General features: G+C 39.6%; 1 protein-coding gene across 12 annotated transcripts in view; it reads left to right on the top strand.

Annotated features, from left to right (window-relative positions):
* Positions 1–14,859, top strand: part of KMT2C (lysine methyltransferase 2C) — a 195,691-nt gene that overhangs the window by 110,630 nt on the left and 70,202 nt on the right. For 10 of the 12 annotated variants that reach the window (XM_068673403.1, XM_068673402.1, XM_068673404.1 and 7 more), the window contains 3 exons: positions 1,373–2,112; positions 9,244–9,363; positions 11,798–11,914. In XM_068673403.1, coding sequence (XP_068529504.1) covers positions 1,373–2,112; positions 9,244–9,363; positions 11,798–11,914 — 977 coding nt within the window. The remainder of the gene's footprint in view (positions 1–1,372; positions 2,113–9,243; positions 9,364–11,797; positions 11,915–14,859) is intronic. The other 2 variants (XM_068673400.1, XM_068673406.1) reach the window with 2 other exon arrangements.

Below are 14,859 nucleotides of genomic sequence, written 5' to 3'. Positions count from 1 at the left end.
GGTGTGTTTTGGGGCACACCTTATAGCTTTCCAGCTTGTGTTTTCGAGTTGTAACTCTGCAAGTGTATGTTTGGTTAAGGTTTTTACTTCTTCATTTTTCCATTTGCAAATAAAAGAGAATTTGTTTAATACAGCTCATGTGTACAGGGTGTGCTGCAATAGCTGATCATTTACGTTCTAGGAATAAATGCATCTTGAAAGCACACATCAATTACTAGCCAAAGAAAAGAATACAAACAGAAGGGGCTTAGAGTCAACAGAGCTTGCAGTAGGTACAGGGGCCATGATTTAAAACTTTATCAGAAAAGACACAACAAAATGCTAGGCTCTGCATTGTAGAGGTTGAGGAGTTTGTGTAGCAGTGTGAATCTCAGAAGTACAAGTGAAATAGTAAATAATAGTGGACTGTAAGAGAATCAAGGTCCATCAAAAGAAGATATTCAAAGCCAAATTCAGAGCAAATGTTGTGGTCTTCCATGGATTAGACATAAGACTGCAACTCCTTGACAAGGAAAGTTGTGAATGAAAGGTGCTTGATTAGGTTACAGGGAAGGCTGGACAAATACTTGGAACAAAGTCTTTTAAGACATGACTAAACTGATAAATCATGTCAACTGTTTTTATTTCACGTGACTTCCTGAAGTCTGCAAGAGCGCTAGGAGGGGAATGCTTTTTATTTATACAAGTCCCGTTCTTCTTAGCTCTTCATTTCTTGGAAGCGTTAAGACAGTTCCTTAAAACTAAATGTATAGTAGTATATATCTTCAATGAGCAGAAATGAAAAAGCAGACACTACTTCTAGCTGCCTACACAGAAATGCGTCTTCACATTCCCCAAAAATCAATCTAGGTTCTACTGAGTGCTCTTTGTATTTCAAAGCAATGTTCCTTGTTGCATACTGTAGTTTTTATTCATTTGTGAACCTGATTTCCAGCAATAGGGCAGTGGGAGCTTTGCCTAGTACATACCTTCAGAAATATATTTTCTACACTGTTACCAGCTGAGAAGTTGCCCCAATACCTTAATGAAAACTTACTTTGCCTGAATGCCTTTTTGTAGACAACACGTGAAGGGGCAAGTTTGAGTTTGCTCTTGAAAACGTCCTACTTGTCATTTACTCTGCTGTTCCCAGAGTGGGAAAAGAAGGGATTCAACAGTGGGAATACATGCTAAAAACACTGATTACTACAAACACAGGTTAAAGGAAAGAGATTTTTAAAGTATATTTTAAAGTATGTATAAAATTCAGTTAAATAAAATACATAATGTGTACGTTATATATATTATAAAACACATAAGGTGTACTTGTTGACCAGTACACTTGTGTAAGTTGTTGATTTTCATACTGAGCCTTTAATACTGTTGTACTTAGTTACAGGCGTATTGCCAGAAGAAAAGACCACAGAACTGGAAACAGAAGTCCCTGATGAAGTTAACTCTGCTGAAATGGAAATGTCTCCCCAAAAGACACCAGCAACTGGTGACAGTCAGACCGAGAAAATGATGGAAGTGATGGAAGGTGGCCAAGCTGTAATCCAGCAGGAGTTAGACAAACAAGTGGAAGAGACACAGCTGCTTCAAGGTAGCGTTGAGGCATCAGAAGTATCCACAGTTGACTCTCGGTCTCTGTCTTCAGTACCTGAGACCGTAACTGTGACGCCAGAAATACAAGGGAACGAAAGCAAAGGAGATGTTTGTATCCATGTAGAGCATCAACTGGAAATAATAAAAGTGCAAAAAGAGGTAGAAAAAGGAGAAACCCCTGAAAAGTCAGAAACACCAGCTCTTCTGGAAGTAGAAACTGCTTCTGCAAATGAAGGTGTTGCAAACAGTTCACCGGTTGCAGACAAACCCATAAAATCACCAGCTGAGACTTACCCCTCACTTCCCCCAGCAGTTAACCTAACCAAGACAAACGTGTCTTCCTCACCGGATGTTTCCTTAGACTTGCATTCAGCACGGGATGTACCACACAGCCAGCCTCCAGCATTGCCTTCCACTGCTGGAAGTGCTCTCCCAACAACTTACATATCAGTCACTCCAAAAATTGGCATGGGGAAACCAGCCATCACCAAACGGAAGTTTTCTCCTGGAAGACCCAGATCAAGACAGGTAAGCATGTACAATATCTCATTGTATGTTTATGAAGCACACATTTGTTAAAATTTCAGTATAATACATGAAATCCAGTTATTTTTTAGAATACAGTGTGCATTTATTCTCCCAAGTGAGTGTGTAGCCAACTTACTCAAGAAATTGTTCAAGAAATTCAAGAAAGGTCAGAGACTTCATGAAGATTCTGCAGTTAGAATTACAATTTCTATTGGATCATGTTTAGAACAAAATATAAGACCTACTGTATTTTTAATATATGTGCTACAAATGCTGATACACATAATGTTGTGTTGTTTAACTCCTCACTCTTTACATATTCATCTATTTTGGCTAATAGTTTCAAAGTGTTTTAACCTTTCTTAAACTGACTCCATAGAAAAATCAGCAACAACTCCATTCCCATCATGCTTCCAGATCTTTTTCTTAATCAACATTTTTAATGCTGTTGCAAATAATTAATGTTTTGTTCCATGAGCAAATACCATGCAAGAGCTGCCTGGTATGAATTGTTGTGGTTCGTCTAGGATTAAATTTGTTAATTGGAAAGAATGCTTAAGTCTCTCTCCTCCTGCGACATCCCGCTCTCTATCCTAGTCCCCTAGTTGGGGGAGAAATGGATTATCAGAAAGTGTGTCGATGTGATGAGCTAGTGTCCCATTTCTGTTCTCTTCACAATTTTATTTTTTAGTCTTTGGGACTTCTGTGTCAGTAATTTAATGTTTTTATGAAGTTTGCATGGTTCTTTCCATTTTCACATTAACTAAGAGTTCAAAAATAGAATCAGATTTTGGTTGTTAAGCTACCAGACAATGTTCTGAAAAGGTGAAAATATGTAACAGAGGCAACAAACTTCAGAAATTCAATTTGGAAGGTTTTAGATTATCTCTGGTTTGTTGGTTTTTGTGCTCTCACACGCAAGCAAGGCGGAGCTTATTGAAATAGACATTGAACTACCAGGAGGAAAGTGATTGATTACTTCTGCTGTGCTATTGTCTTAAAGCAAACAAACACAATCACTTTAAAAAAAAATAAAACAAAAACATTTTCCTAATACTGATTTCCTAATACTGATATCCTCGGTTAACAATTCACCTTAGTTTATCATGCGTTTTTTAAAAGGGGTGGTGGAGTTCTTAGGCAGCCTAAAATGTAATCAGGATCAGGTGTTCTGCTGGGGAATTCTCTTTGTCTTGTTCTGTGTTCCAGCAGAAGTTGTATTTATTTTTCTGCGCAGTTTGCCCCTGCTCTCAACAGGGACCAGTATCATCATGCTGCTAACAAAATCAGCTAATTGGCAGAGAGCCTGGTTAGGACACCATGAAGGCTGCTCCCCGGCTGTAAATGCCTGTAGCAGAATAAATATCTCCTTAAAAAAAAAGTGGGGGAAAAGCCGTAAAAGTGGTAGCAGTTTGGATATTATAGGTACAATATAGCTGTAGACATGAACATCTCAGTATGTGCTGAGAATAATGCAAATAAAATTGAGTTGAACTACAGTTTAGATGGAACGGAGGAGTAACAACCAAAATCCCAGCAGTGCTGATGATGATCATCTGCTCATCAGTGTGCAGATTATACTTTAAAGGAGCAAGGTACTCGGCATCTTTGCAGTACCTGTTGTAGAACTGGACGCGTTACTTGTGCAGTCACTGATCTGTCTGCAAAGCGCCTGTCGGGGGCTGTGAAGGTTTCTTTTGATGTTGGTAGTCTTTGACCTGTGCTTTGAACACCTATTAAGCTGGAACTTTGGTGAATAGTGATTTTCTGGTAAGAAAAGCATGTACGTGTTTGGTTTTAAGCCCCGGTATGCTTGCTTTCTTCTTGTCGAGTATTTGGCTCTAGCATAGGTGAGCACCTTGTGGAAATCAGTGAAAAATTGTCTTGAATAAGGACAGAAAGAAAATGAAGACCTGATTTGTGAAAAATTGCTGTTTGCGTAACCTTCTACTAGCAGGCTAAATTCAGCATAACTAACTGGGAGGGATTTGGTCTTGAATCTTTTTCAGACTCTTCACTGTCTAATGCTGTTGTGTTGGTTTTTGTCAGGACCTAGGTTAAGAAATGCAGCTAGATAAGAGCTTAGCGACACATCTTTGAGGCCAGTGAAATCAGGGAGAAAAATCACACGAAATAGGGGTTGGGTTCTTTGTGTTGAGTAAGTAAGGTGTGGCTCCCAGCCTTGGTGAAGCTGACGTTGGATGCAGAGCTGCTTTCTCCTGTTGCACAATGGAGCTGTCACTGCAGCACTGGTCGCTTATCCAGCACTGCACAGGTTTAAAATAGATGCTTCATTAAGTGTCTGATCACTCCGTGAGTATGCCAACATGAGCCAGCTTCCACAGATGGCAATGTTATCCACTTCTCCTAGAAGGTTTAAATCTTAATGTGTAGCCTCTTGGAATGCCCTGTTCCTTTTTTAAGTAGAGGAAGAAATGCATTGCAGTGGATTTATGGGGCTTCATATGGAGAAGAACGGGAAAAATATCTCTGGACCCTATTTTTCCTCAGCTTGGTAAGACACATCAGTTTGGCCTTCACCAGAGGCATGGGGATCCATATAAATGAGCAGTTTCTGATCCGGATTTGTTTTAATTCTATTTAATTTATTTTGTTGTGTGTGCATTAGGATGAATGATTGTTTCTCTCTTCAAAATCTATTGATAAAATTATCAATCAAATATATTTGGCTAGGTGTTCAGTTACAATGTTGAATGCAAAGCAATGTAAAATCTGAGGTGTTTTCTGGTATTGGATCTTAGTAGTTTACATTTGTAGTAGGCTTTTGTCTGAGATACCATTACATCCTATTATATCCTGCTAGTATTTTGAATAGACTAAATCCCATCCCACGAACAGTCAACACAAAATTCTGCTTAAAAGACCTCATGACCCTCTTCCAGGGCTCCACTCTTGTTGTCAGTACCTGTTCCCTCCCCGTACCTCTCCCCTTTAATGCTCCTACAGCCAAACCTATTTTGGTTAGAAGTAAAAGCAAAGACTCCAGAACAAAAAGGGGAGCTGTGCAGAAAGGCGTAGGTAGGTACAGCTGTACTGCTAAAAGTTACTTTTGGTGGTACAAGTTTCTGCCACTTGGAGAATGTGTTTTTTCCCTGTACTAAGCTAGGAACCTTCAGTCCCACGCACATCAGCTGCTGATTTTTGTTAGGTCAGCCTGTCACCCATGCCTTCAGCTACGGGTAAGCCCTCAATCCCTGCATCCAGCCCAGCAAGAGGACTCTGTCCACCTAGCTTGGCATCTCACTCATTGGCTTACCGTGGTTTTTAGTCCCATTTTTAGTCTGTTCTTATCCTATTCCATAAGGGAGCCAAATTGCCTTTTAGATATACTCTGAATGCAGTTCGTAGATCAGAGATGCTTGCTATGAGCTGCCCACACAGCAGAGTTGATCCAGGGCTGACCCCAGAGCTGGATCTGTACAGCATCCTGTCCACGGACTAACCATACAGATTTTCCACTCATACCCACAGGTAATTTTCAGATTGATGCGAGGGGGCAGGATTTCTGCTTTGATCTTTTTCATTATTTTATTCATGAAGGAGCGGTCTCAAAAGTGATTTACCACAGAAATTTGTTGATGACTAATCTGATATTTAACAAGTTTGAGATAAATCTTATAAGAAAAACGAGTATTTCTTTCTGCAAGCATATATTTTTAGTGGCAGTGGCTATATTCTGTGTATCTGAATGGGAGAAATTTGGAATCATCAGTTATTTTTGCAACTGAACTGTGTATTGGGAAGCATAATACGAAGCAGTGCAGCATTGTGAGACTGGTAGGTAGACTTGAGAATTATCTATGAAATTATATTGAATACTAAGCTTTTACTGGTTTTGGTTTACTCTGAGTATTGTTTTAGAAGGCATTCCATGGAAAGTGCTCATTAGATAGAAGAAAGGGATTTGTGCTCATCGTGAAGGTATTGGTGATCCCTATTAGATGTCTCACTGCATATTTCTAGGTGTTTTAAGGGATTTTGTACCAATGGAAAAATGCAGAATGTCACGATTCGTGTTCTTTCTTACAAATAGTGGCTTTTCCACTATCGCTTAGGTGGTACTCCTTAGTCTGGTACTATAGGAGTAGATGAAACAGAGCCAGCGGTAATTGAGTAGGATCTCCTGCCCCTTGATGACATCGTGTTTGCTTTTGTCCTAACTTACTCGCAGCTGTGTTGTTGGTCAGTGTTTAGGACTCAGAAACACGATGGAGAATGAGAAGTTCCCTTTTCTGTCAAAGTACCTCATTATTGCCCTGAATAGAACTTCCTTCAGTGCTGAGTGGCAATAGGCATTAATTAAAAGCCAAAATATAATTAATGCATCTCTTTGATGTAATTCATTTGTTCCAAGTATTTTGGAAGTGCGTGGTTTTAATTAAGTTTATCTGACCAAGAATTCAAATGTTCCTGATACACAAAACTTGGATTAAATTTCCAATTTACGTCCGAACAATGCGGTTCGTGCATCATGCACAATTCGCTGTGTTTTGAAAGACTGAATTATTTCCTGTTCAGACTGAATATTCCATTTGCTTCTTAATCTTTTCACTCTACCTAATCATTAGAGGAGTGTATCTTCTTAGAAGGGAAAATAATGCTGTACATCCCGAGTGGGAGCAGGTAGTTTTAGTTAAGTGTTTTCAGCATGTCTGAGTTCACGGATTTTGACCCTTTGCTAGCATATCCCCTCTCTTGTGAGCTGACGGAAAGACTTGGTGATGCACAGGCTTTTTTGTGCTGCTTGCTGTGCAGGTTTTCTTTGAGTTCCCATATTACAAGAGCAATTACTACGCAATCTATTTTAGGAATAAGGGAATTGTAACTTACTTTCCATAAATTTCTAACTTTATCTTACTAGAATCAAAAATTCCTTGATTTTAAAAGCAAGGCTAACATAGCAAAGGTAAATTTCATAGTTAAATTTCATAGTTAGAGTTAAACCCACGAGATTTTGACAGAAGGAGAGCTGATGAACAAGCGACAGGACTCCTGGCAGAACAGAAGCAGACTTCACTCCTACAAGATCTGTCTGGTGGAAGCTGCTACAGACTGGAGGAGTGGGATTCGATTCGCTCACCTAACCTTGGACATCTGCAGCGTAAACCCCTCCTGTACTCACCTCAAGGTTCCTGTAGCCAGCAGCAGCAGGCGTAGGGTGCCACCAGCTTGCCACCGACCTTGCTGTGCCCTAAGTTGCCTTCTGCAAGCACCCGAAAGGTGCCCGGAGGGTTTGGCACAGCTGAACAGGCAGGGATTGAGCAGAGGAGCTGCACCAAGGCTGTGGTAGGATGGGTGTCTCAGGTCTCTTTGTGAGGAAGCTTTTTTTCTCTCTTCATCCCTGTTTCCAACTTGGTGCAGCTGTGCCAGGAGCATTACGGCATTGCACTGAGTGTGCTTCGGCACGAAAGGTTTCTGCCTCCAGTTGCTCACCTCTGGTCCCCTGGTAGAGGATACCGAGCCCTTTGATCTGCAGAGCTGTCTGCGTGCTGCCTGCCTGCCTACAAACACCTGGAACAGCAAAATTTTGCAGTTTAAGCTTTTGGAGCCTACTCATGTTAAGGCAGGTGCAGGGCAGCAGTTGCTGGCACGGCTGGTCGAGCTGTGGTGTTGGTCAGGATAAGGATGGGTAGCTGGAAACATGCAGGTAGTCCTCTGGCCACGAAGCGGTTTGTAGCATGCATGTCTGATTTCCCCCTTGCGTGGGCAAAGTTGGGAAGTTTTTATTTCTCCTAGGTGCCGTATTTCCCATGCAGACACAGCCAAAACCCTAGAAAGTAGATTTAGTCTGAAAACCAGCATGCCCGCGCTGTGGGTTGTACCACGTGGCCAGGGCTGGCATTTTTAAAATGCAACTTTTACACAGAATTAAGCTTTTAGGTCACTGACAGATACTTCTTTGGGATCTGTTGTGCCAGTTGGAGCCCCGAGCCGTGCAAGAGGCTCGCAGGAGGTATAAAAGTGTTTGTACTTGAACACGTGAGTAGTCATTATGCGTGAATAGTTGGGACTACGAGTGGTCACGAGGTTTTTCCATATCATGCACGCTGTCCTACTGATGAATGGCATTCGTGAACTGGTAAACCTGTACAGCTTCTCATCTGCTTTACTTCTCATCTTAGTATTATTTATTTCTTCTTCTCACAAACATAAAATTAGGAAAATGTATTATCCTTCCATTACACTCAGTTGCAAGTTTGGAATGGAGGTATTTATTGTCAGTGATGGCTCACTCCTGCAGCCTTTATTTAGGGTTCAATTTATTTAGTGTTGGGTTTTAATTTGTATGAGGAATTGTAGTATCTTCTTGTGTACATCTTAGCACTTTCTTCTTGGCCATATTTCTTGTGAAGAGGTCCAGGACATGTCACCATGGTGGGAACTACATCAGTAGGGATAATAATATCATCAGGAGCTTGGGAAGAGTTTGTAGGTGCACTGTATAGATGTGTATTATTACATGTTTATAACAACATTATTGTTTGATAACACTGTAACATGAAAACATCAGGGTGATACAACCTTAGTAGTGGGATTTAGGAATGGTTTATTTGTGGCAAACATGCAGGAGAGAGATGTTTTAATTACTGTGGTTACTTTTTTATTATTTTTCTTCTATGGCTTGTTTATATTCCTTGTTTCTCATGCGCCTCTCAGACTAGTCATCGCAACTTCACAGTTGTTCAGGCTCAAAAGTCGGCTAAGGACATCTGTTCTCTGAAAATGGGATTTGAAGTGCAAAAGGGGACCCTTAAAGCCCTGCCTCCTCAGTTTGATGCCATACAATTTGGGGATGTAACTTGTTGTTGTTATGATGGATTGCTTTATATTTGTATTAATGTTTTGTTTATAAAACTCATGTTGTTGTACTTAACCAGCGCTTTGAAGTTTGCTATATTTGTTCCAGTGTAAGTTTCAATGACAGCCTAAAAATCTCCCGCCTCCCTCTCACTCAGTGTGAACTAATTTACTCGTTAACACAGAAATGCCTATGCCTGCATGTGCTTTGCTTTTCAGATTTTTTTGTTGCTTGCTTTTTTCTTTTCTTTTTTTTTTTTTTTTTATGTTGCCAAGTTTTATACATCTATTTTCTCACCCACCGTGTCCTAGGGGGCTTGGAGTACCAATAATACAGTCAGCCCACCTTCCTGGTCCCCAGACATTTCAGAAGGTCGGGACATTTTTAAATCCAGACAGCTTCCTGGCAGTGCCATTTGGAGCATCAAAGTGGTAAATAATTTGAATTTATTTTCATGTATCCATTGCTATCTTTCTGCTGCAGAGACTGCTGATGACATTCTGTATATCACAATTGAATTAATCTTCCGTTCTAGTACTGCTTAAGACATTTAAAAATCATTAAAACTCTGGAGCTTTTAGGGTAAAGAAAAAAAAATCTGCTTTCCAGAGTGTGCGATAAGATGGCATTGCCCTGATTTCACATGGCAAAGACTAGTTTGTAATGCCGTTTTTGTGTGTGCTTACTACTTCATTTTTTGTGGTTGGCTTTACATAGCTGTCAAAATAAGTTAGGTGAGAAAGAAAATGTCCTTAAGACTGGCAGGAAGGTAAGGCAGGCGCTGAAAGGAGCAGAGCTCTGAGGTGGGGCTTGAATTGGTTGCTGTGGAGAAGCCTTGCAGAGAGTGGATTCAAAGTGACAGCGTTTTTAGCTTATGGGGGAATAAAGAACACCGTTCCTGCCTATTTGGATGGACCAAAGCCTGCATGCACAGTGCTGGTTACCATTTAAAATACCTGCAGAAACTAAATGGAATTTAGGTTTTTTAATGACCAAAAATTTAAATGATGAAACACTAACAAATAGCTGTAGGTTCCAAATAAGTTATTTCCATCTCACTTTAACACTCATGCTATTTTTATTTTAATTTGACATTAGCTTAGCTTTTGCTGCTTCAAGCATTAATTTCCAGCTTACTGTTCAGCATTAACATTGGTACACGTACGTGCTTATTCCTACTAGCTCCGTGAAAATAACACTACTGATATGTAATCTGAACGATACAGCATAAGAAACATGTCCGAAGAGTATCCATTTTAATAAGAATTGATGCTTGTATGTCCTGTCTGTGCATATGTATTAACTCCATATATATGTGAGGACAACATTATCCCTTCACCTGTACTACATATAAATTCTTGAGCCATCAGTGGTGTCCTTCCTCTCGCTTCCTAAAGTAGTGTTGCATTACATCGCCTCATTTTATAAGAGTAAATCAGTTGAAACAGATGGATGTTGATTAAAAATTAACATTGAGATACCTGAATTCCCCCTTGATTTTTGACCATAAGCTTGTATATCGTCTTTAAATCGAGAGATGGCATATTTGAAAAATCCTGTTGGTAGCACTGAGCCCATAATGTTGCTTTCCATCCACAGAGCTCCCAACTCTGTCAGCAGAAACTGTTCGTGTATGCTGGTGACACTGTCCCAAGGAGCTTTGTTGCTCAATCAACATCATTTCATTGAGTAAATGCTTTGTCTTGGCATTAAAAGTAGTCTTCAGCAAATTTTTAGGTACATGCACATTCTGGATACTCTGTGGATGGATTTGGGCTATTTTAGGAGCAGAGATTATTCACATATTTGAAATCAATTAATAATCTTGCTTATTTGGTAGCAGTAGAGGTGCTCTCTTGGATGTATACTGTAATTATCAGCATTTACAGAGAGCAGAGCTCTGAAATACAAGCTCTGTGAAGGTGCATCATATGGCCAGAACTCAGGGACATTGTCAGGGTGTTCATTTTCTCTCTGGAAGTGAGGAGGGAGTTCCTCTTACAGTTTGTATTCAGTTCATTTTGAAATAATAATTAAAAAAAAATCAAACTGAGTCACAGGAGCAATATCAGGTAACTATTATTATTATTAAATATATATATATATATATTTGCTTTTCTGCAGTAAGTTGTAATTGAACGTACTTTGTGAATGCTCCAAGAGCACAGAAGCACCACAGCTGTATGTCTCTGCATATAAAATAAGGAAAGAGGGAAAAGGTGGTGTCTCAAATAAGTGTGTATTTTCTAAGAGAAGTATACTGTTATGGGGCGTATTGATCTGAGTATGATTGATATAATTAATATAAAAAGCTCTCTCTGTATCTGCTGAATTAAGAGAGTTCAATGGAGCCAGCTCCTACTTCACTTTGGGAACAGGATTGAGCCCTAACAAACTGCAGTGTTTGCTTGATCATTATTAGCATAAGAAAAGTATCTATGATTGCAATTAATCAAGGGTCCAGACCACAAACAGAACTCATCTGATTGAGATGGCTGTTTAAAAAAAAGTGAATCATACAATAGAGGGTATTTACTTTGGGTACTTTGCAATGTGGAAAAGATAGTATTGCCATATTTCCAGTTAATCCCAAACAGAAAATAAATATTTCTGGGTTTGGCTGTATTCTCACTGATGATAAAGGTGATCATATTAATTCATATAAGTAGTTATAGGAGTTCGAGGTAATTCACAATGACTTATGCAGTAACTGGGTGACTGTGGTGTAGTGTGCCCTTGTATGCTTGAAACCATAGGTTTTGTTTTTTTTACTTGTATTTTTCCCTAGATACATTGAACAAGTTTGAATCCCTTATAACAAAAGGATTTCAGATTGCATTTAAATCGTTATCTTATATTGAATAGGGCCGTGGATCAGGATTCCCGGGGAAGCGGAGGCCTCGTGGTGCAGGTCTTTCGGGACGAGGTGGCAGAGGTAGATCGAAACTGAAAAATGGAGTTGGGACTGTAGTCATTCCAGGGGTAAGAACATTTATTTTTAACTCATATTGTAGTCTGTTAATGTAACATAACCTAATCCAGCTGTAATTCGTCATTAAAATGTTGTGTTAACCAAATAACACTAAAAAGTAGAGGTATTCCATAAAACCTGGTTGTTATTACGTGTGATTATGAACTAGAGAACTGAAGCAAAGTGGACCTGAGGCAATTTTATGCTGCTCTTGCCACTTAAAGGGACAACTGCTGGGAAACTTGGCGTACTCCTTCCACTTCCTCAAGTGGAAAACGTGCCAAGTAAATGCAGCATTCATTGGAGCAACAGAAAAGGGGAGAACAAAACATGTGCATACAACTAACAGCAGTTTTAGCAGATCAGCCCAGAGGTGGGGCTACCCAGGGGACCAAACCTGATGGCTGAGGGAAGAGAACAGGAACAGAAGAGCCGTAGAGAACGAGATACTTCAGCAGTTTGTGGCTCAGGAACTTGCTGAACAGGAGGTGGTGTCTTTGTCTTGGACACCCTCTGTTGACGTTCTCGTTCATAAATTTGCCTGTGTGCTTCTAATAACTTTTGATGGTTAACTAACCTTTTTTGGTTCTACAGCTCGTGAGCCTGTTGGATACAGGAATACCTCTTTCAATTTGTTTCTCCTCCTGAGTGTCCTTAGAGGAGAGACCATTGAGAGCTGTTTGTTTGTTTTTTTTTATTAACCTCCTGCCACTCAGGTTTTATAGATTTCTGTCATTCCTCCTCCTTTGCCTTACACTCATTTTTTGGTAGCTTGGCGAATCCCAGTATTTTCTGTTGTATGAAAGCTGATTCAGACTTTTGACCTTCCTTGTTATTTGTTGTCTTCCTTTTTTAAACTTTATCCATGTTGACTTTGGTCTGACATTTTATAAACCAGAACTCAGCTTTATTAAGTTCTTATGTAGCTCTTCACAATTGTCTTTCATTTTTTATTACCTTGAATATCTTAATATTGTTGGCAAGCTTTGTCACCTTGCTCCTTGATCAATCTTCCAGACTGTGTGTGTCGAACACCAGGGCCTGTTGGCAGCCATCCCTATCAGGCTTCTAGTGCAAGGACACTTACTCTAATTTGTTCCCTCTAAAAAAAAAAGTTTAGCTGCCTTTTTTTTTTTAAAAAAAAAAAAAAAAGAAGGAGCTCTGGTGAGTGACTTTGCCAAAACAATTTGGCAGTGAAGTAAATTATATCAGTCATATTTCCCTGTGTCTGGGCTTGCTGACGCCTTGAGAGAAACCCAGTAGATCATGATTTAACATACCTAAGGCTTCCTTGACTCTTTAACAAAATGTTATATATATATATATATATATATATATCGATGTGGCTGCAAGTTCTCTGTTACGATCAGATGTTAGATGTCCTGTTTGATGGTACCTGGCTTCCCCCCCCCAAGAATTTTGAGAAAACGCCAGTTACATTTGTCATCTCCCATTCCTATAGCACTGAGTGATTTGCAGCAAGTGGTTGCTCACTGCAGTTGATAGTTAAGCTATTTCATACTTGGAGTCCTTTTAAAATCTTTGTGATCTGCAATCCAGTTCTGCTCCTTGGAAGAGGAGAGATTTTGGTATAAAAATTGTGGGAAATGTGGATTGCAAAAAAAAATAATATTTTTTTTTCTGCTGTGGATTTGCCATCTTTGAACATTCTTGTTACAGTTTGATTGTCAAGCAGCCCTGTAGATTTTGACAGGCTTTCTCTTCATGTTGAGAAATGGACTTGCTCATTTTTATGTCTTCGTTAAGTAATTCCTCTGACTCTTTAGAACTGCTTTTTTGTGTTCTTACATACTGTCTACTTGAGCTTATACAACATTCAGGCATTCACATGATTATTTTGATCTTTGTACTTCAAAAGAAGCCACGTTTTCTAGAACAAAATCTTAAAAATTGTAACTGAACAGAGAATATTCAGTGAGGTTAAGTGGTATAAATACAAAATGGCCATCACTGTCCACAGTTCCCTGTAGAAATTTGTTCCTATGACATGTAAAGTAAATGGCAACTTTTCTGCTTCAGATTTCTAGGGCAGCAATGCGGCTGACTTGTAATAATGTAAGTGAAGGTAGCAATGCAAAGATGAAATACAAATATCTGCCTTTTGCCAGATAAGGGGTTGAAATAGGAATATTTTCAGCCCTTTTGCACAAACTCAGTCTTACAGGATCATGACCAGTGGACAACTAAATGAACTTGAAAGCTTCTTCACACACCTTGGGAATGGGGTAGCAGGAGGATACAGGTTAAGCCCAGTTGGCTCACGACTGGTGTTAGGCACACATCAAAACTTCAGTGATCCTGTCCTTCACATTCTGCTCTTGCATTTGTGGAGGCAGCTCTGAGAACTTCGTGCAACCTGTGGAAACACATGCAAGGGAAAAGCTCTCCCTGAACATCTCAAGAGGTGGTTCGGGTGTTTTTTGGTTAATTAGTTCCAGCTGCAGAGCTCTCAGCAATACAGTAATTAAGGCACGGTAACAGTATACTCATACTCCCTTTTTAGCTGTTTCTCAGTAAATGCTGATTTTCAGCAAGTCTATCCGAAGGGTTCCTGTAGCTGTTGTAACAGTATTTACATTTGTCTCTAGTGATGTTTGGATTTGTAAAGCATTTAAAGTATTACTTAAACAAAACTAGCTAAATAAGACTTAAGCTGTATTTAAAATAATCCACATTTATAAAGCAAGAACAGCTGGTAAAACAAAGTTACGCTTCTCTAGCATGCATTATTTTATTTTTTTCATAGAAATGTGTGCTCTTCTCTTCCAAGCTTTCATGGCCACTGCTGCTTCAGAGAGTAAATGCCTAGGCCTGTTAATGGAAATTCACGGGTGGGAAACTGTGGAAAGCAAGATTTACATGAAAGTCCGAACACGGTTAAAGCATTCACTGATCTTTTTATCATGACTCTCCCAAAATCAGTAGGTCTTCCTGT

This window comes from Anas acuta, chromosome 2, assembly GCF_963932015.1.
Source record: "Anas acuta chromosome 2, bAnaAcu1.1, whole genome shotgun sequence".
Lineage (NCBI taxonomy): Eukaryota > Metazoa > Chordata > Aves > Anseriformes > Anatidae > Anas > Anas acuta.
Note: the sequence above shows the minus strand (reverse complement) of the source record. Positions and strands in the feature narration are given on the sequence as shown.